The sequence below is a fragment of the Temnothorax americanus genome, unplaced genomic scaffold, assembly GCF_048541705.1.
Source record: "Temnothorax americanus isolate GAGA-0224 unplaced genomic scaffold, ASM4854170v1 Scaffold21, whole genome shotgun sequence".
In the NCBI taxonomy this organism is placed as follows: domain Eukaryota; kingdom Metazoa; phylum Arthropoda; class Insecta; order Hymenoptera; family Formicidae; genus Temnothorax; species Temnothorax americanus.
In genome coordinates, this window is record NW_027509349.1 from 1,570,674 (window position 1) to 1,592,265 (window position 21,592).

The following is a 21,592-nucleotide window of genomic DNA, read 5'->3' on the forward strand; positions in this document are numbered from 1 at the left end:
GGACAATGTATCTGACTCTCACTCGCGTTCTTTAGCTGCAATTAAAAGGCGCTTACGCCGTGCGCGGCGAATTGCGCACGCGCGCCTGGAACGGAAGCGCGCCTCGCACAGTCGCGATTTGCAGTAGCATATAATTCACATCGTGCGAATTTGAAGCTATAGAAACACAAATAGTTTTATCTCTCACAGATCTAAAAGTCGCTACGTGAAACTGATGTTGAAAGAGCTTCACGCAGTTCTTAATAAAACTAAAATATATATATATAGATATACAATTTTATATTTTAAGAGTCTGAAGGTCTCATAAAAAATCAAAAGTTCTTAGAATCCTAACGTTTATCTCGTGTGCTGGAAGTTGCAATTACGTCTTTGATGTGATTTCTCGCGCGAGGGAACTCTCGTTAGGAACGAGTCCAATCGACGGTGCTCGAAAAGACGGAGTGACAAACTGGTGGCGATATTAAAATCGCCGCGGGAACACGTTTTTCGCCAGCTGGCGTCGTTTAAGTAATAATTTGTACCTGTACGCGTGACTGACGCGTGACTAACCGCTCGCATGTCACGTCATTTCTCTTGCCGAGAGCGCTTCTCTTCCCATCGGGATACCCCGATTGCAAATTAATTGAGACTGAAATGTGAGCGTGCGCGGGCGAGTGCTTTGCGGGCGAGACGTCGCGGCTAATCATGAATAATGAATGTCGCTCTAGCACCGTTCAGAATGTTTCCGGACGAAATCGATGATGTCACCGGAAGACGAGGATGAAGTGGAAAATTGGGAGGAGAATTCGAGTCCTGTGTGATATCTTTTCGCACAAACGTTACACTGATTTGCTAATTCGACGTGAAAGATTTTTTTCCGAGAGCAAAAATTAATTTTCTTCTCGACATTTTTAATTAATTATTAATGATAAAGAAATTGACGTTTGCAACTGATCTTATTTTCAGAAAAATTCATAAAATTGAAATTTTAAATCAAAATTTCCTTTTTTTACAGAGAAAATATAAAATGCATTTCTAAGTTTCTTCTATCGCTTCTTCTATCCTTGACTTTTTTAATGTTTAAAAACTAAATTGTAAGTAATTCTGTGTTTTTAATAGCAATTTAAAATTAGAAATCCAAATCATTAAACATTGTATTCTCGAAATTTTCATTTAAATAAAATTTCAAAGTAATAGAAAACGAATAATATACATATAATGTGGATAATTATAATAATAACTATAGCAGAATTAAATTGAAAGAGTGAGATAAATTGGATAAAGCAGATTGTACATAAAAATAACAAAGTCCCACAAAATATTTCAATCGATATGTTTTTCAAATCTTTTAAGAAAACGCAGCGATGTACATGACAAACCACATTATCATCAACACCAATGCCATTATCATATATATACATGATATCAACGACAACCACCAGCCGATACCAGTGAAAAAGAGACAGAGCGAACTATTTTCCCGCGGAAGACAAAGAGGAAAAAGAGAGAAAGAGCGGGATTGAGAAAGAAGAAGACACAAAGGGAGAAAGCTGCAAAGGCGCCGGCGCAGCGCGCAGACGCCCGGCGTCCCGACGTCGCTACCCCTCGAGCCGGGATCGAAAACCCCACCCTATCGCCACCCCGGCGAGATCGCGGTACGAGGGGGCCAACCCCGCTTCCCTGTCGCGGCGACGTCCGTCCCTGGCCCTGGGTAGCCGTCCCAGGATCGTAATATTATGCCGACGGGGAGCAGCTTCCATCCCGCACGAGTCTACCGCGTCCTTCGAGCTTTCCTTCTCGCACTTCGGCGAGACGCTTTCGCGAGTTTTCGCGCACCGCGAGTTTCCGGCGCGCCAGTTTTCCGCACGCAGGTTTTCCGCGCGCTCGTGGAAAAATGTCCCTCTCTCTCTCGTCAAATTTCTATTTCGCCGCGGAGACTTCTCACGTTCGCGACTCTCATGCTCCCGTAGAGTTTTGTTTCGATAGTTTTTTCTTCCGAAAGTTTTTCTCGTGCTTGCGAATTTAGAAGAATCCCGTTCTTATCAATTTTTTGACGGTATAATGTCGCTGTTGGCCAGAATCCGTTTAATCGTCAGAAAAGTGTGAGAGAAGTGCTCGAAACCAATAAAACAAAGGTGGTGATTAGTATTGTGACGTGCTAATGACTTGCATCTTGAGATCCGAAGAAAGGAAAGATCAATGTGAATCGAAGGGATCGAGAAGTCTAATGAGGATGCTGTGCCTTGAGAAAGGGATGAACTGTGTGTGTGTGTGTGTGTGTGTGTGTGTGTGTGTGTGTGTGTGTGTGTGTGTGGTGGGTGTAAAATATTAAATAATTAAAAAATTGAGTGGCACAGTTATCCGACGAATCATGCTAATGACGAATGAAACTTTGTTGTGTGTTATTCCTCGTGAAAAAAATCCAGGTTTCGAAGATCAGGAATGTAGAAACCTAAAATATCGTGATTCGAAATATCAAAACAATGACATACGTTCTTCGACTTGAGAATTTAGAAATCTAAAGTCACGACGTCTCATTGTCTAAAGCTCTTAGGTTCTATTGATCCAGAAATGTGAGATAAAAATAGATAATCTGAAGACTTATGGTCTCAGTGATTTGATTTAAAAAATACAAAAATTCTAAGGTCGTAAGATTCTGTAAAGTAGATTTATAGACCCAGAACCGCATAAAAAAATTATGTTTCGCTTTTTTGAAATATTTTCAAGAAACTAATTAATGCATATAATTATAAAAGGGAAAATAATACAGAGCGCCAGGATAGAATTTGCATCGTTGTGCAGCAGATTATATTCGATACGAATGTGCAACGGAAGTTGAATTCGGAAACTCTGCTAACCGCAATTGCGTGATTCAATCAGCAGCTGTCTCTAATTGTAAAAAAGGATTAACCAACAGTTTACTCTAGATGATCCTCGAGATGATCACTGTGGTCACTCTTTTGCTTAACGGCAATCGAAGCTTATCTCATTCGAGCTTTCATCACCCGAAAATACTGCTTTTGTTTCCATTATTTTTAGATTTAAAACTCGGTTTAAATCAGTTTAATATATACATTCCACTTAGGTTTAATATTTTAGAAATGGGTGTTTAAGTTTAATATTATTTAACTTTAAAATCAGACCGTGAGAGTTGAGAATCTATAAGCTAAAGGAATTTTAATAAGAATTAAAGCTTCTCTAAAGAACAGTTTGACCGCGTGTTAAATTTCTTATTCGAAGTAATTCATACGCGAGCGGTACTTCAGAGCAGATACAATAATTTTGCGCTTCTCTCGTCGTGTAGATTCTATTATCGTCGAACCGATGTCACGTAGAGAAATTATCTTCTCCGTCCATGCGGCTTTTCGCTTGTCCAGAGCATGATTGATGACCGCAACGACTGCCTGGTCGGTTCGAGGCAGCCGAGATCGTCGGAGCGCCGGTATATCCGGGGTTGGAGCCGCGCCGCGAGCGAACCGAACTCTGGAAAAGTTAACAGGTCCAAGATGACCACGATTTAGATGAAAATAACCGAGCGGCAATAATTTTGGCCGCGGGTGCTTCGTCGCCGGCGAGCGGAGAGAAGCGAGGGACGGCCGACAGTAGGATTCGTCGTCGCGTTCCAGCTATTTAATCGATTGCAGGTGAGCAGAATATGGAAGATAAATTTAACAATCGTTAAAACTTCTCAATCCAAATATATATTGTATTTATTTGATAGCGTTTTTCACTGGCAGAGCCGGTGCGCACTCAGTGCACATTAAAGCCGTCGTACACAAACCAACGTAAAGTGTATGTTTAATATAATCGGGTTAAATCATAAAATCCTCAATATTCTTTATTGCACTATTTGGTAAAATATGTACTGAGTATTTTATCAGTCGAAATATTTGCATTTTACTTTAAATATTAGAGACTTAAATCAGTGTACAACGGCTTTAATGTGCACTGAGTGCGCACCAGTTCTGCCAGTGAAAAACGCTATGAAATGGGAGAATCAAAGGTTTTTATTTTATTTTGATAAGACATTGGCTGTTTAATAATAGATTTTAGAAACTACCAGTGTTAGAAGTATTAAATGTATAAACATGAATGTAATATGTTAGCAAAAAAAAATTTGAGCAAATTACTGAGAAACTATACAATTATCAATATTTACAGATATAGTATTATTGCGTTGAGTAATAATTTATTAATCGTTTAATTTTACTCGCCGATATGTTATGGTACACACAAATATATATGCAATATATATTACGTTATATTTTATGTATTTTAAAGATTTCTAGAAGTTTTTATGGTTAACCTTTACTTAATAATGTGTAACAATTTATGTATTTAAATGTTTAATAATTATTAAGGTAAATTTATTATCGATACTTATATTATCTTCCAATATTTTAATGGATCAATTTGTGTGATAATTTTGGATATTAAATAACGTCATAATTTTCACATTGCACGATTCTTCAGTCGCTGTAACCTGCAGCAGACATTCTGATACAAATACAGTTGCTGATGTATGTAACTGTATATATATGTCAATATGTGTATTTCTCGCTACGGAGATTCCGTTATCGAGGGATCAAGCGAATCGATTTTATGGAAATATGACTCGCGATAATATCGAATCCGCGTGCTATTGCAGACGTAATGCCACCGCAATGCAAATCTGCGGGGATGGTAAGCACTTCGCTTTTCACCTCAAACAATGCTGTTTTCAAGGATGAATTAATTAACATCGACGAGTCGTATCGTTGCGATCGACGTTGCGTTACGCGCGGGCAATGCTTGCTTGAGACGATGCTTCCGGTACTCGACGTTGAATAGAAATGACAAAATAATGTGTTACATGAGTTGTATATGTTTGTGTGTTTCAATATAAATCCATTTCATCTAAATCTAAATCTGATCAATTTTTTTAAATCAACGATCTCTGAATAACTGACCCTAAAACTTAATTCCTACAAATGCTACTTGGAAGTGGAAAAATTATTTCTATTTGCGCGGAGATAACGAGCATCATCGTGACGATGCTTTTGCAAGCGAAAGGCACCACCTCGCGTTCGCGTAAATCGTGATTCGAAGGCGAGAGTCGTTTGTTAACGGATTCATTACCGTCGATCACGAATTGTTTTCATTCATCGGTTTCTGGCTTTCGTCACCTGGGCAACGTGTCCTGAATGAACTCACCTGCGCGCGGAACGATTTGTAAAGGTTCTGATCCTGAATTTTCGAGCCTTCACCTGGCGATGATAAGAGGAAGGACTTGAGGTTTTTTTTTCTACTCGCGATTATACAATGGGGTTTATTATAGGAGAGGGATTTTAAAGTGCTTGTATAACGTAAACTTTCTTTTATACATGATAAAATTAATCTGTAAGAAACTTGAATATTACAACTTGGCTAGTAAAATTTAATATGTGCAGTCATGTGCAGTATACAAATCATGATGTGATTCTGAAATTCTACGTTTAGCAATTGATATGTTGAATCACATTAGCTATCCCAGTCTACAGATCATTTACAAAGAGAAGTTTTATTGAATAAATAATACAGGTGACGCGTGGCTTTGCGTGAGAGCGGTCGATTAGATTGTGAATGAAAGAGCATGAGAAATAATTCCTGTTTTAGGAACAGATTTCAATAATTTTAATATGTTTCCATAGAAAGAAATTCAAATAGGCTCAAATCTGATAAACATGGCTGGTGGTCAAGCGATCGCACTATCTCTTTTAACTCTTAGAAAAAGTTTTTCACAAAGATTACTCCTTAATACACGATAAACTTTATTTATCAAGTTATATGTATTGTATATAGACATATATGTATACAGAAACTAATATAAGACTGTCAAAGACCTAAGCTTGAATCGCATGGCTTTTGATTCTAATTGATTGTATATTTATTTATCAGATTACAATTCTGATATTTTCTGCAAATTAGTTTTGTCATTTATAGAATGGAGAAGTTGTGATAGTTCAAAGTTGCACATGGATTTTATAACTTAAAACTTAAAGAGTCGACATGCAAAGGACTGGAAAGTGCCATATATACTACTCAATCCTGCGTCAAGGTCGACGACTGCAGTTTCGTCATCCATGAAATTACAATGTAATACAAAACGCTATATAGCTTCCGTCCTATTTTCACGCCAGTATCATTCGGAGAAACTCGAGATTGTCATTTTCAGAAAATTTACTAAATACAATGGTCGATCGCAACTTTCTTCGTACCCCTGAAATCGCGCCTCGTCCATATAACGTCTACGGCACCGTCATACATCACGAAGACTTGCGATAACCACTTTACAGAATGCAACGGCATGCGTCGTAGCGGCGCGCTGCGCGCGTGAAGCGAGATGCTGAAGGAAGTCGGCTGCAGCAGCACCACACCCCCGCCGGGGGACGGAGGCGGGGGGGCGAACGGTCGGCAGATCGGTGCGAACGAGAGCAGCGGCGGCGGGGGCGGCGGGGGCAGTATCACCGAGGGTGTCCTGAGTTGCGGCGGCTGCGGAAGGGAGATCGCCGAGCGTTGGTACCTAAGGGCTGCCGATCGTGCATGGCACTGCGGCTGCCTGCGCTGCTGTCACTGCCGGGTCCCCCTGGCCGCCGAGCTCACCTGTTTCGCCAGAGACGGTAACATTTACTGCAAAGAGGATTACTACAGGTCAGTTGAAGCACGAATGATGTAAAAGAAAAATCGTTGTCTTAAGTGAAAATAGCAATCGCGCAGTTTGAAGTTTATTTTCTAAATATATTTGCCAACAAATTTTTTTATTGTCGGTTTCGCGGAAAGAAACGAATCTGACTTTACGTCAGGATGTTCCGCGACGAATTACTTGAATGACACGTATATGGAACTGATGCAGGACTGCAGGATCCATTAATAGATGCTCCCTTGTTTCGATATTTATTGGGGATAGCGTTGAATTTACATACGAGAAGCGGTTCTCTTCTGCTCTCTTTTACTAAAACGCCTTCTTCCTTAGACCACACAAAATGTCCACTAATAGTCGTTTCCAAATACACAGTTCTAGTCGTTATTCAGGAATTGGACCTTGAATTCCACACTCGGCGCGGCGATATACTCGGCGATAAGGAATGCGGGTAGTCGTAAGAAGAATGAGAAGAAAGCCAATTTCAAAGAATTAAAGACATCCTGAAGACTATTGCTTATTAAGTTATTATTACATTCGAAAGATTTAGTAAACTCAAGTTCTAAAGATTTGACAAAAGTTTCAACATTTATAGCTTTGATATCCCTGTGAAAAGCTGAAAGTTGGAACGCGAGTCGAGCACATAAGCAAGGAAATAAATATTGTTTATCTTGCGAAATAGCGCGCTTACGCGATGACGTCCGACATTTCAGGACGAGAGAGGGTGGAATGAAAGGCCGAGAGGCGAGTTCGTTAGAGCGAGCAGGGGAGGAATTCAACAGCCGTCCTCCATGCAATATGCAACAAGCCCTTTGTTTCCGTCTACGCGAATGCGAACGGTCTGCTTCGATCCCTTGCGAAATTCACCTCAAGCGGGAATTCGCAATACGTTCGGGAGAACGTTCAGGAATACAGAATTCACAGAACATATAATATATCGTTAGATTTCCAAGAGCGTATAGTTTTTCCAATTTTTTAAACAAAGTTAATATAAAATTAGGAATGCAGGCAATAGATAAAATAAAATGCAAAAGACTTTGCAGTACTTTGCAGATTTTTAGTACTTCAGTCAAATCATCATATTGGCGTCAACAGAAAGAATGAACTAAATTATATATATAACATTGCAAATTTAATAATAAAAATGCACATGCAGTTATAAAGTTCATGAAAAGCCATAATTCTTTAGGCACACTTATATATACGTGTCTCTTAGATATTTTGTGTAACAATATATTTAAGAAAAATAAAATATATTTCGGAGAGTTGCGATATGTTTCTTGTGAGATGGTCTTCCCCGACGACAAGAGATATTAAAGAAATTCAGCGACGTTTCCCGAATTTGACGATCTGTATACCGAAGGATAACTCTTTAACTGTTTTGATTGCAGATTATTCGCGGTGTCCCGGTGCTCCCGATGTCGCGCCGGCATTTCCGCCTCGGAGCTGGTGATGCGAGCGCGCGATTTGGTGTATCATGTGGCGTGTTTCACTTGCGCCTCGTGTGGCACCCCGCTGAACAAAGGCGATCATTTCGGCCAGCGTGACGGACTGGTGTATTGTAGGTGAGAAACAGGAGTGTCTGATCATTACTATCTTTCAAAGGCCGTCTCTCCTTGTTATCAACGAGTTCGATGACGAGGTTGACAGGAGCACGAGGCGCTTTGTCGCAACGAGTCATTCTTCCTCTTTTACCTCCCCTACCCCCGCGCTAATGACGGTTGTTGAGTGCTAATGACGGTCATTGGAACGAACGGGATTCGGGTCTCGGGTTCCGGAAAGACGATCGCGACGACAGATATACCGCGAGATGTGAGGATGCGAGAATTTACGAATGCCGAGAGACTTGTGAGAAGGGTTTCGTGATTTCCTCAAACGCTTACGAAATGAAATATTTTAAGATTGTGCGCACTGTATAATAGAATTTTACGACGATCGAAAGATTCCCTGCAACACTCCAAAGACCGAGAGATTTCACCACGATGGAATGAGGAAACCGGATGCCTCGAATTCGTACCACCCAACAACTCGCCGAGTTAACCGTCTTATCCTCTCGCTTAACTTATAATCCCGCCGCTCTCGCTAAATTCCGCCCCGCGTGGTACCCGGTGTACAAGTCGAACTCGTTCATCGAACTCGAACGCATAACGCGGAGGTCAGGTCGTCTATCGACTACTTGACAGAGAGGTTGACGACTGACGAGCACGTCGCTCCCAAGACCACACTACGAGTTGCTGTGCTGCGCCGGCGAATACGGGGGTGCCGCCGGCGGCATCGAGGACCTCGGCTCGCCGGGGGTGTCGCCGCTACCGGCTTACTACGAGCAGAGCGGGATCGCCGCAACCGGCGCGGTGCAGAAGGGCCGGCCGCGGAAGCGGAAGCTGTCGGAAGTCACCGGCTCCGAGCTTCCCGTCACGATGAGACTGGCCGCTGGAGCGCTCGGTGAGTCAAGCCAATGTATGTTCCGCAATCTTGTATCGATCATGATCTTCTTAATTTCGCTCCCCGTTCCTCCTCCTCCTTTCAAAAGAGTCACCTTTAGACTCTTCAGTTTGACATTTGTCTTTTTAAACTTACTAGACTTTCTCTCTCTCTCTCTCTCTCTCTCTCTCTCTCTCTCTCTCTCTCTCTCTCTCTCTCTCTCTCTCTCTCTCTCTTCATCCTTTCCCCATTCTCTCTTTCTCTCTTATGTCTTCTCTTTATTCCACGCTACAGCAAACGAGTTAATCGGCGGAGTTGCATTATTTACCGAGCAACGGGTATAATGGCGGGGCGTTCCTTCGTGCAAACATTTGCTCGGGCCTGCAAGAATCGCAGATGTTATTTCATTTCGCCCGCGCGATTATTCGGCTCGTTAACTGGAGCATTCGACATATATCGGAGAGCGGGATTCTTTGACGAAATCACGCGCGCCACGCAGATGTCTAATTGCTCGATGATTTAATATCCCCGATAACAAAGGCTTATCGTAATCTCGAAGCACACTCGTTTCATCTTTAATAACTTCATTTCTTCGAAATAACAAATGGTAGTGTAAAGTTACAGCGCGATGAAAATCGTCATCGTGCGTGAATGATCGTCGATGCTCCACAAATCCCGGCGGTAATACTATGAGTTTAGACACACGTAAATCGCGAAGTTAATCATCGCACTTATGTCGGCATTACGACCTCAATGAAACGCGGACGGGTGACTCGCGGCACTTCGCGATCGAGAGAAATTAAAAAAAATAGTGATTCTCCGCTCGACTCGTGTAATTTGCCGGCCGGCTCGCACTCGTATCGCGTTTCGATATGATTTCCGCCGGATTTTACGATCGTTTCGGCTTCGGGCGCAGGCCAAGATGGCGATCGACCGGTGATTCCCAGCCGCGCGTGATTCCCAGTTATTTTATAATCGACGAAGAGACGAGGATCACTCTCCCTGGGACTACCGACCGGAATTTACGACCAACAGCCATAAAATCGTCCATGAAGTCCTGCGTGCGCGGCCACGGGTGGGAACGGCCGGCCTGGGAGAGAGAGACCATCTCGCGGTGTTTTATTGTCTTTATATATAATTGGGACAGTTTTTGCGAAAGGGACACGCCGACGACGAACGGAGCGATTCCATGGCGAGACGCCGCGCCGAGCGACCGACGGCGGATCACAGAGGCACTCTCGCGATAATAGTACAGAAGCAAGAAAACGATAATCCGGACTATTCCCGAGCCGCGAGACATGCCGCACATCTAATGCTTGACACCGGAGCAGTTGATGTATTAGATTACGATAAACGGAAAATTAAAGTCATTAAAACTGTTCTAAAGAGTCAAGAATTTTAAGCTTCCCATTTTCTAAAACTCTCATTTATATATGAGAAATTGTAGTATACAAATCCTGAAGAAAAATACATACTCTTTGTTGAATAATAAAAATCAAGAAATTATATTAAATGTTGAAGGATAGGTATACGATGCACTGCGATTATTAATTTCTGTCAAGACAGTTTATAGCGAAAATGTTGGCACAATCCCTTCAGCGAAAACATACGTTAGTATATCTTGGAATTAAGAAGATATTGTCCTTTCTTGCGAGGGAAGGACCACATGCGAGCCCTATAGGAAGTTTCTCTCTCCCGAGCGACTCGACGGCGGGAGGGTGGGTGGGGCAGATTTGGCGGTTTAAGAATGAGATTACAATTTGTCAGGGCGAGTTAGAAGCCAAAATCGCCGTGGACTGAGAATCGACGACGATACGAGAGAGGGATTCCGATGCCGGCGGCGCGGCAAGAAACTCGCGCAGGCGGCATTATAGCGCACCGGTCGGCCATTCTGCTGGCAGCGGCCACGCATTGGCCGCAGCAGCATTCTTTTCCGGGCAGATCGGCCAATCGATGCATCTCCCGGTGCCGATATCTATCTGTCACTGTCCACCGATGCCCGGAGCCGTTTCTCTTCGTACAGAGACAGAGAGACCCCGCCGGAGTCGAGAGGCGCTCTGGGAAAATTCTAATTTCGATTCGATTCGCGTATAAAATCACGCGCCAGAACTGGAGGCTTCTTTTCACCCTTTTTCTTCTTGTTTGATTGCTCTTTTTTTTACATAGATTTTCGTTGGGATGGTAGAACGTTTCATGGTATTTTTTTTTCTTGGCGGATAGACTCGCGAGAAACGAGAATCGAATCGAAAGTATAGGACTTTCCGGGAACAGGAAGAGGCTTGCGACATTTTTCGGACGAAAATTTCCCTCTTTAACTATGGAGGAAGAGTCTTAATTGATCAATTAGCTGTCATGCCATTCCGTATGAATTTAACTGAATTATGATGGACGAAAATAAAGAAGCGCGGAAAGGGAGAAAGAGAGTCGGCGGAAAGACGAGGAGCGTGGCTGCGGTTGTGTGCTCAGTTGCAGTTGTTGCGCGCCGGCGGAGCGAAGGAACGCATCCAATAAATAAGACGACGAGGGTAACCATTGAATTCAATCGGGAGAAGAACGGGTTCCAGTCGACGAAGCGGCCACGCGAGGGGCGAAGGGGTGAGGAGGGATCCCAGAAGTAAATCCCCGAGCACGTATGCGCCATTACTGTTTATTGTTCCGAACTTCCATTCCCAACGGACGACGATCTGCTGGTTCGCCAACGAGAGAGGAAGAGAAAGAGCGAGAGGAAGAGAGAAATGGAGAGAGAAGAGAGGAAAAGGAGAAAAACAGTTTTCGCGAATGGTTCCACGGCACCTTCGGAATTCGTTTTCTTGATCGAGGTGAACGACACGGATTTCGTCTTTTTTTTTCTTGAAGACGATCAGAAAGCACAGTTATGTTCGCAAGATCGGAAAGGACAGCAGGGGTCGACGAAAAGGGGTCGACTTCTCTCGCGCGGACTTCACGGAGCTAAAATTCTTCCAACAATAAGCGTGAATTAAAGAAGACCGCGGAAGTATGGAGAGATATATATTAAGTCGTCGCAGAAGTTACTTCGATTTTTATACATTCTTTTGGACTAGAAAAGGGTGTCTAACGCGTGGCGATCGTAGTGATATTGATATACTTAAAGTTTTGGAAGTTTTTCGCGATTTTTTCAACATCCGATGTCTCCGAGTTTTAAAAATTTCACATTTTTTAATTCCTTTTTTTTTTATTCTGGAGCTTGCGATTCCTGAAAACGCACGAATAAAAAAGGGATTTGATAAATAAATTTAAAATACGATGCGATCCAACGTTGCTCGCGCGCGACATCGATGGTTGAACGCGAAACTAAATTGAAAAAGAAAAGAAAAACTTTCTAGCGGAAATGTGTTGCAAGTCGCCGTTGCAGAACTGCTGCACCCCACGGAGCTGTCCTCGTCGATGGAGTCGCTGGCCGCGTACGACGCGTCCGTGGGCTCCCCGGGACCGGTGCACCAGAACCAGCGGACGAAGCGTATGCGCACCAGTTTCAAGCACCATCAGTTGCGAACCATGAAGAATTACTTCGCGATAAATCAGAATCCGGACGCCAAGGATCTCAAGCAACTCGCGCAGAAGACCGGGCTATCGAAAAGGGTGCTGCAGGTACAAAGTCTTCCGTTTACATGAATGTTTATAAGAAGTTAACTGATCGTTGCTAAACGATTACTTCTTTCCTAACGATTTTCCTTTGACAAAGTATATATACGCAAGAGTATACAATATATAAGTAAAATTAACGACGTCAATTTTTCACATTGTTTCACTCTTTCTACTTCTAATTCTTGAATAGAACAAGTAGTCACACTTCAATTGTGATCGATGTTGAAGAATCAGTTGCGTTTTTATGTGATATCTTGATCTTGCGACTGTTCAGGTGTGGTTCCAAAACGCGCGCGCGAAATGGCGACGGAACCTGATGCGGCAAGACGGTAGCAACGCCGGTAGCAACATCGGCTGTTCCGGCACGGCGGTGTCCTCCAGCACCGGCAATTCTCCAAATGTCGGGCCGGCCGCCATGCTCAGCGACAGCAACAGCATGCCCTCGACCTCGATGGAGGAGTTACACGCCCTTCATCATCTGCACTCAGGCGTCTCCTCTCAGGTCTCCTTTTCCGACATCTACTGACGACGGCTTGAAATGGAAGAGGACGCACACAGTAGCCTCTCCAGCCATCTTGGATGAGGGATTGTCACACGTGAGCCGACGAGGAACTCGGCAAGTCGATGACACGGTGGTCTTAGCAAGAAATCTCTCTGATGAACATTGACGTCGCTGACGTATCGTGGCAGCGGACATTTAAGCCTGGTCTTACTTTCAAAAGTCTAGAGTGTGATTCTTGCTAGTCTTGAGAACAATTACTTAAATTTCGCGGAAGTCGAAATGCGCGGTTTAATCTCGCGCGGGAAATAAACTTTGACCGCGAGATCGGTCAAGATTAAATGCCTGGTCTTCCACCAAGAATTGGACGAAACCGTATTGCCGGATTTAACGAAGGAGAAGGAAGTGACTCGTCCGCGAAGGACTTTCCCGAAGGCAGCCTAGTCAGGTAGAATCTATAGCGGGTAATTTCAAGGACGATTATGGTTAAATAATCAGTGATAATAATCATAGTTCCATGCACATCCGAATTACCAATGATTACTAGACGAGAATAGTTAATAATGTAATCTAGGTACGTATGCAAAGAGGGTGTTTCATTAGCGATTGTATCGATAATTAACGACGAAATTTCGGGCACTGTTCGACATATGGGGTGTTCCAGAAAGATGTATACCAGATACGTGGCAGACATATCTAAAGAAATTTAGAAGAAAATTTTTTAAATAAACTTTTAATGCAATTGAATGTCTAATTTTGATGTTCTATTTATAAGATATTAGATATTATTAGATATATCGCGCACTATTGATACTTGAGGTATGAAGCAATTAAAAATTTAGAATTTTCGAAAGTCTTTTTACATCTTCGATGTAACATTTAGCGAGCATTCTTAAGAATGCAAATTCTTAAAAATTTGAAAATTTAGACGCAGGGTGAAAATATATTTTTAGACATCCAAGTAGTTGTCAAACGATATTTGAGTATTTTTAACAATTTGTCAGTGTTTTTAATGGGATCTGAAAATCTTCGTAAGTTTCGAGAAAATCGCACAAAAAATTTTTTGAACATCGTTCAAATTGTATGTTTTATAAAATATATCAAGGCTTTCTCTCTGGTTAAAATGTAAACTGTAAAATGTTGTAAAAATGTTGTATGTATGCAACTGTTGAGAACACCCTATACGATGTCGCAAGGGCTGCTAAATTAAATGAAGACTCGCCCATGCGGACGGACACGTACATTATATACATGTGCAATCACGTAGGGAAATTATTTAATTTGTCTTCATTGATTTTATACGAGACTTCGCGCGCGACTAACTTTTATCGACTTCGCGCTATTATACTAATTGGCCAAAGTTAATCAGTTGAATACTGATTAATTGAACTTATAATCAGGCGGTGATGATTGGCAACATGTTAAATGTATAGTTTTATAATTTATCATTGCTAAAAGGCAAAAATTGCAAAAGAAAATTGAATCTAATAAATAAAATTATGCGAAGCTCGATAAAATTGTAGGCGAGTGTCTATGAATTTTATATTAGCGGCGTAAACGTACGAAAGTTTTTCTTAAAAAAAAAAAAAAAAAGGGAAAAACGGCGTTCCTCTGCTCGTGCCAAAAGACTTACAATTAGCTAAGGAAAAAAAATTTTTTAACGAGCTGCTGGAATTCAAAGGGCATAATATATTTTTGCAATCCGCGGTGCCGAATTACCGCATGCCATTCGGAGGACGAGATATTTCGCCTTGATCAAGCCTTTCACATTATGCGTTCTTGCATTCACGTTTCCCCTCCAAATCGTCATCTTTGAATTCGAGCAGTACGAAGGCACACACATACGTACATACGTGTTTTGACGCAAGTTTGACGCAATCCCGCGCACGTGGTTGCGTAATGAAGATTAGATTGTTACGAGTTCGCGAAATTTTAATTACGTTGAATCTCTCGGGCGGACATAGTGCGTCATAGGAACTTGATTTAATATTTTTTCTGATATTCAAATATGTGAAATTTGAAATATTGGAGAATTATTCAAGTTAAACATTGATGCCATTGATTAATCATTTTGTTTCTTCCGCTCTTTCTTTCGATCGTCGATAAAGTCTTTATTTTCTGTTTATATTTTTTTAACATTTAATTCGAAACTATACTTGAGGGACAAGGTAACAACAAGGTTTTGCGAAAACTTGAGAGTATGTTGAAAGTATCGGAGTGGCAATTTAATTATATGACCGGTATCTAAACATTAATTTAATAAACTTATTCATAACGTCTATACATAACTTTGTACTCTGCTATATTTATATCCTTTATTTCACCTTTATTTCACGTTTTTTTAAAATAAAGTGAGTCCAAATACTTTACGGGCATCTCTTACGACGTCTCTTGTCATGTAATGCTCGGCAGGGAAAATCGATAGGTCGCACGTTAGATAATGTGTAGCATAGCGATCATTAAGCGTACATGTTAAAGAGCGAAGCAATTATTTCCAACTCTGTAGACAAATTAATGTGCTACGTTCGAGTGCAACTATTATCGCATAATAAATAGTTACATACGTCTCGACTCAAACGCAACTTGCTCCCTTCTCTAATTTGCTGTACTTTCTCTGTCTCCAAACTGTATAGACCAAGAAGAAGAAAGGTAAGTTCGTGTTCTAATTAGTACGAAATATAACACGAGACATGTACGCCTCTCCAATAAATCTCCATGGTTATTTGAGTATTTTGCGAATTAGCTTTGCATATTTTACTATACAACATACCCAAATTTTCAACTCGATAATCGAAGTCCACGTAAAACAATTCAAGATTTTTTATTTTTATCATTTGCATTTATCGAGATTTGAATTGATAAAAAATTTGCAAGCATCTACAGAGGAGCATAACTTTTTAATAAATTTTGTCAAGAACCAACAAAAGAATGATTGTAATCATTTTAAATGGAATATTGAAAGTTAAAGTTTTTCTACAAATTGTCTGGAAGAAGAAAGAAAGATTGAAGATATTGGAAGAATATCATAAAGATGTAAATACTTCAAAGTTAGGTCTCGAAAACTTTCTTACGTTTAATTGCATTTGCATTTTTAATATTTATAATCTAATTTTTTATAAACACTGAAAAATTTAAGGTTCTAAAAATCACAAACCTCAGCAACTGCGAATCGAATTTAGCTTTCGGCCACGATAAACATATATCGTATGAGTGTCGAATATTTGCGAGATTTCAAGGAGCCTCGCAGAAAATCGATGACTCCGAAGTTACAGACACTTCCAAGTTTGAAGCTGAGAAGATTCAACCTGATGCTTCATCGACGACATGTTTCACCATCCATCATACACCACTATCCCCAGCACACCATTAAACCTTCTCGCCACACGCGAGCACACCGTTTGCCGGTCTCTCGCGAGGCGCAAGTGTAAGTTGTAATTAGCATCAAATTAGGTATTTAAGGATTTCACGTTCGGGTCAGAAGTGGATAAGCCGAAAGGCAGATACGACGACGACGACGAGGAAGAAGAAGAAGAAGACGAAGAAGACGGCGACGAAAGAGAAGAAGTAGAAGAGAAAGAAGAAGTAGAAAAACAGGAAGAGGGGCGCCGGGGGGGACGAGGGTTCTACTTAGGGGTTATACCAACATAGCGAGCCCTCGTGTAAATTGTAGGCCTCTTGAGTCGTATAAGTGCACCGCATGCCGTATATATTTTGTCGGCGCTCATATAAGTTAATTTTCAATCTATATGCGGGTTCTCTCGGATGGCGCGCGGCGACTCATCAACGAAATGAAGAAATTGAGACTCTCGTTAATATTTAATGAGCAGAGGCGCGCGCGAGCGCGAGCGCGAGCGAACGCGGATACAATGGCTGTCGGTCCCCGAGGCCCGACGTCGGCGGACCTCGAAATATCACCTCTCCGAGAGTCGCGTCGCGCATTTACATGCGCGCGGCTCTCGGCGGACTCTCGAGCGAATAAGAAGTTTCGGTCGTATCCGTGTGTTCCCGCTGTATTTTCTCCGGCAAGGGAGACCTTCTTACGGTGCCGCAACACGGCAGGTGCGCGCGCGGAGGTATCGCGCTTCTCCTTTTTCGACGGGCGATCGTGAAATATAAGCGATTGGAGCGTTCTGCCGATTCTCCCCTCGGAGCCCATCTCGGCTTTGTTCGAAACGAATATCTCGTTGCCTCTCGTTGACGACAGAAATATTTGTACGCTCTATATCGCGGGATGCGTGGTTGCTTCTTATTTTAACGACGCATTCAACGTGCCTGCTTAAGGCTGAGCGAGGCGTATGCCTCGAATGAGGCTCGCATTAACGTAAATTACGAAGAGAAGCTATTTAAAATTTGTTTGGGAAGATACTGAAAGAAGTAATTATCAAAAATATACGATTGATGTTCTGTAATATCTAAAATTCAGCGTAACAAATATCAAAATATATGCATATCTCTAAAAGACTCGTCGTTAATCGATTATTTTACAAGTGTTTATATAAGTTGTCAGCGTCATTTGAAGATTGCCCGACCTTTGGCGTTTCCATGCACAGATAGCGGCGTGACGGTTGGGAGTAACAGGTTGTCACAGAGCTCGCAATCACTTGCACGCCGTCGAGAGTCAGACAAACGGAGAAAGAACGACCACCTTCCATGACCGATCGAATTTTACGTTAATTAGCCAAGCGTCGTTAAGTCACACGCGAGGCCGTCCGAGTGTCACGAGCAGTATAAAGGGCCCTTTGTAACGAGAAACACGTTCAAGCGAATTGGTATTTCCGTAAAGAAACGGTCCTAATAGAATTAAACGTAATCTTAAAAAAATGCTTGTAAGAAAATGTTGGCGTCTCTAAAAGAATTTTTTGTAAGTAGACTCGAATATATCGAATAAAATATTAAAGTTCTCAAAATAAGAGTTAAAATTATATAATACGAAATGTTAGAATCCCGATGAGCGTCTTTAAAATCATCGTTATAGACCGTCGGATTCTTGTTCGATAATCGACGAAATCCGGTCAAATCTAATGTCCAAAATTACCCGCCGATCCTCGGCAAATTAGTCGCACGAGCCGCTCCAATTTTCTAGGACTCGGAAACTAGTGTTAAATTTCGAAAATCGCCAAACCGACAAAAACGATCTCGCACCCGAGGGAGCCGGGCCGTGTTACCGCGCGCCACCCCGCCGATAAAAAACGCGTCTCGAGGACGAAGGGACAATAGGGAGAAACTATGGCGGTTATACCGACGTCAGGAGGTATCCCGGAGTCTCCTCAAAAAGTGGACCAATTTTCGGTAATTTGTACGCGATGGCTCATTGGATGTGCACGCAGGAGAAGAGAGGTGGTCAGAGGAAAGGCATCCCTCCGCAGTCGTTCTCAACCCTTTCTCTCGTCGAGACGAGATGATAGCCGGGCGAGGACGTGTGGCAGCTCGGAGGGAGCGCAAAGAGAAAGAAGGATTAAAGACGGGGAGAGAACGCATAACGCATGCAGGGGAGGCTCGCGAGAGTCTATTTTTGAGGGAAAAGGAAGGCTCCGAGAGAGAACGAGTCCGGTCGATAGTCTTTTGTTCTGTCAAACGTCAGACGCGCTTGCTCCATGAGGCCGCGAGGGAGCCTTGAGGAGAGAGGAAAACGAGGGAGAAGAAGAGAGAGAGGAAGGACGAAGGAGCGAGAGAGAAAGGGTATGGGAGACGGGCCAACGAGGAACGAGACTAGAGGAGTTTTTATCGCGGCGGTTGTGAAATCGGTAAGACCGCAGCGAGCGTTCATCGTCGGTTCGATACATACAGGGTGTTTGGTAATTGATGGTACAAGCGGGAAGAATCGCGATCGTTCGGTGGGAGAGAAACGGAACGGATTCGGACATGTTTTTGCACGCAAATTCCGTTTTCAGGTCGCGAGCTCGAAAAATTTAAAGCTCCAAATCTCGGGCCGCTGAAGCATCAAGGATCTCGCGGTCGCGAACGGTCATGAACACTAAAAGAAGGAATTCTATCGAGAAGCGCGTGTTAATTACGTATCACTGCACGTACAAATATATATACGTGTATGTGTATCTTTTGATTCCCTGGGCAAAAAGAACAGCCGGGCAGCTGCTACTCAGCGCCATTGCTTCCGCTGATATCATTGGGACGTATTTCTTCATCTTTATTTCTCCTCTTTTCCCTCTCTCTCTCTCTCTCTCTCTCTCTCTCTCTCTCTATTTTCCTCTTCGACTATTTCGTGGATCGTTCCTCCTTTTCTTACACGACGAGCATCAGGGTCGTCGTGATGCGGCCGCTTATACCTCTGCGAATTCGATTGCTCGATGGAGGCTGCTGGACGCGGCAGATGGCCGCCGAGAGGGTGACAGAGGCACGCGTTACCAATGTATGTCGGTACGCAAGAAAATGCGGTGCGCGGAAACTTCTTGTTTCGATGCGGCTGGACCCTCCAGCGCATCTCCCTCGGTGCACGGAACGACGAGGCGGTGCAACGCGCGCTCGTCGTACCTTTTGCTCATAAAATCGGGAAAAAGCTGGGCGCGTTGACCCGGCCCGATCGCCGTTACATTCGGCCTTTTTTGCTCATTCAGGATGATCAGCGCGAGGCAAAATCCGCTCCATTTCGTTCGGTAAAGCCCGGTCGCGACGATCCGAAAATCGATCCACCCAAATTTGTCGCACCAACTGACATCCCGCACACACAGATCGACAGTCTCGAAAAATATCGAGAATAAATACCGCGCGTGTTTACAATAATTGCAATACTGCACATTTCTGAAGCGTCAGGTTTCAAAAACGCGGCGATGTAACTGAAGAAGGTATCGCGAATATTTTTCGATCAAACGTTTCACGGCGCGACAGAACCTTTGACGATCAACGGCGAAATAATAGGGTCTAATGTAGAATATAACGGCAGACGTAATAGTTCGATAATTATATTATCATGCGCATGTATATATTGCAGGGGAGGGAGCAGGTTTAATGGATATCTGCAACGAGAGAGAATATTTTATACACGTGTAATATACGCCCGTCGAAATGGTCATTATGAATATGCATGACATTTTATGTTCGCGTAATTCGCGGCCTCCGGAATACACTTAATAGGCGCTCATGAAGAATCTATCCCGACAGAATATCCCTTCGAAAGGATGGGCGACAGCATCCCATTTTGTTTCTTTGCTTTCCTAAAAAAGACTCTTTCTTTTCTCTCTACCTCGTATATATTATTCCAGGATACAAATTATCATTTATATAAGTATTTATAATTCGAATCACCATTTTATTGGGATGATTAATTAAAATTGCGATCCACATTTAAATATCAATATCAAAGATGAGTCATCACCTCTGCCGTGCCTGCGAACGTTACGATGGACTCGAGTTTTCATCAATAAGAGTTTAATTGGAAATTACGGAATTACTTCGTGGTGACAGTTATTAAGTGTAAGTAATCTGCCTACCATTTTAATTAATTTTACGCGTTACATTCGAATTAATGTCAGGTCTGTTTGAGAAGTGAGATATATCATTCTCGTTATCAGGTAAATCCCTCGAGGGAAAAGATATATTACTTATTTAAATGTTCGAAAGTTAACACGCCAGAAACCCTTTAACTTCGAATCATTTATAATCCAGGTGTTATCGCTATCTTATTGCCATCTTCCTTCATTTCTTCGACTGTAACATCTGCGGTTGAAACGTGCGGCGACAAGTCTGAGTCTTTTTCTTTACGTTAAAATCCGCGGTAGCGGGTAAGGTAAAGTGCATATTATACAAGTAAGGACGTGTTCTTTCTTCGTGATTCTTCGCGAGTTTATGATAACGATAGTGAGCAATGTATGATAGGCTGCTCTTCGTACAATAATGAAAAAAAGAGAACCATACGCAAGAATAGAAAAGCAAGAGAATTTTCTGAAGATATTTCTGCACAAATGGCCGTTCTCTTTAACATTCTAGATAAAAAAAGATAGATTACAGTAAGCAAAATTCCAAATTAACGATGTTCAAATTTTGTTTGAAAGTATATGATATTTATTTATTTATAACAGAAAGAATAAAAAAAGAGAGGAGGGGGGGATAGGAAGGCAGAGCTTCCTGAAGGAACGGTCGCAGCAGATGCTGTCGCATATAGAAGACAGAAAAGGAACGAAAGATGGCCGCGCGGCTACCCGGCATTGTCTACCAGGGACTTCGTTGTAAATAATGCCTCTTCATGGCGGCGAACCAGAAGGTCGGGAGAGTTGGCAAAGTGTACGATCTGGTTGGCCCCTCGCCATCTCACTCTCGCTCTTCCCTTCTTCTCCCGGTTACCCTCTGTCGCTTCCGCGCGTACCCTCTTACCTCCGTCGCGTATCCCGTTCTCTCTTTCCCTGTCCCCTATCTCTCTCCGGAACCTGTCGCGCATAAACTGATTCGATCCCGATGTCTCCTCGCGCGAGACTCCC

At 42.5% G+C, this 21,592-nt stretch overlaps 1 protein-coding gene and 1 long non-coding RNA gene across 10 annotated transcripts in view; one reads left to right on the plus strand and one right to left on the minus strand.

Moving 5' to 3' along the window:
- Nucleotides 1-21,592, minus strand: part of LOC143897925 (uncharacterized) — a 125,356-nt gene that overhangs the window by 63,051 nt on the left and 40,713 nt on the right. Inside the window, exon 3 of one of the 2 annotated variants that reach the window (XR_013257038.1) lies at nucleotides 6,498-6,627. The exons of the other annotated variant lie outside the window; for it this stretch is intronic. This is a non-coding gene — a long non-coding RNA (uncharacterized LOC143897925). Of the gene's footprint in view, nucleotides 1-6,497; nucleotides 6,628-21,592 lie in introns of those variants that run through there. 2 annotated transcript variants of the gene reach the window in all.
- On the plus strand, nucleotides 1,630-15,504 carry LOC143897923 (LIM/homeobox protein Lhx9). Of its 8 annotated transcripts, none has more exons than XM_077406905.1 (7): nucleotides 1,630-2,874; nucleotides 3,284-3,623; nucleotides 6,294-6,648; nucleotides 8,029-8,202; nucleotides 8,856-9,094; nucleotides 12,420-12,667; nucleotides 12,939-15,504. In XM_077406905.1, exons 3-7 carry the CDS (start codon nucleotides 6,341-6,343, stop codon nucleotides 13,188-13,190), a joined length of 1,221 nt encoding a protein of 406 aa, XP_077263031.1. In that variant the 5' UTR covers nucleotides 1,630-2,874; nucleotides 3,284-3,623; nucleotides 6,294-6,340; the 3' UTR covers nucleotides 13,191-15,504. The 8 variants fall into 8 exon arrangements, with proteins under 8 accessions (XP_077263031.1, XP_077263032.1, XP_077263035.1 ...); XM_077406906.1 differs by having other exon boundaries at nucleotides 3,357-3,623; XM_077406909.1 differs by having other exon boundaries at nucleotides 1,630-2,180; nucleotides 3,357-3,623.

Coding starts and splice junctions, on each gene's coding strand:
- LOC143897923 (XM_077406905.1), top strand. CDS start 6,341: ATGCTGAAGGAAGTCGGCTGCAGCAGCACCACACCCCCGCCGGGGGAC. Junction 6,649..8,028: donor TGCAAAGAGGATTACTACAG/GTCAGTTGAAGC, acceptor TTTTGATTGCAG/ATTATTCGCGGTGTCCCGGT. Junction 12,668..12,938: donor TATCGAAAAGGGTGCTGCAG/GTACAAAGTCTT, acceptor GCGACTGTTCAG/GTGTGGTTCCAAAACGCGCG.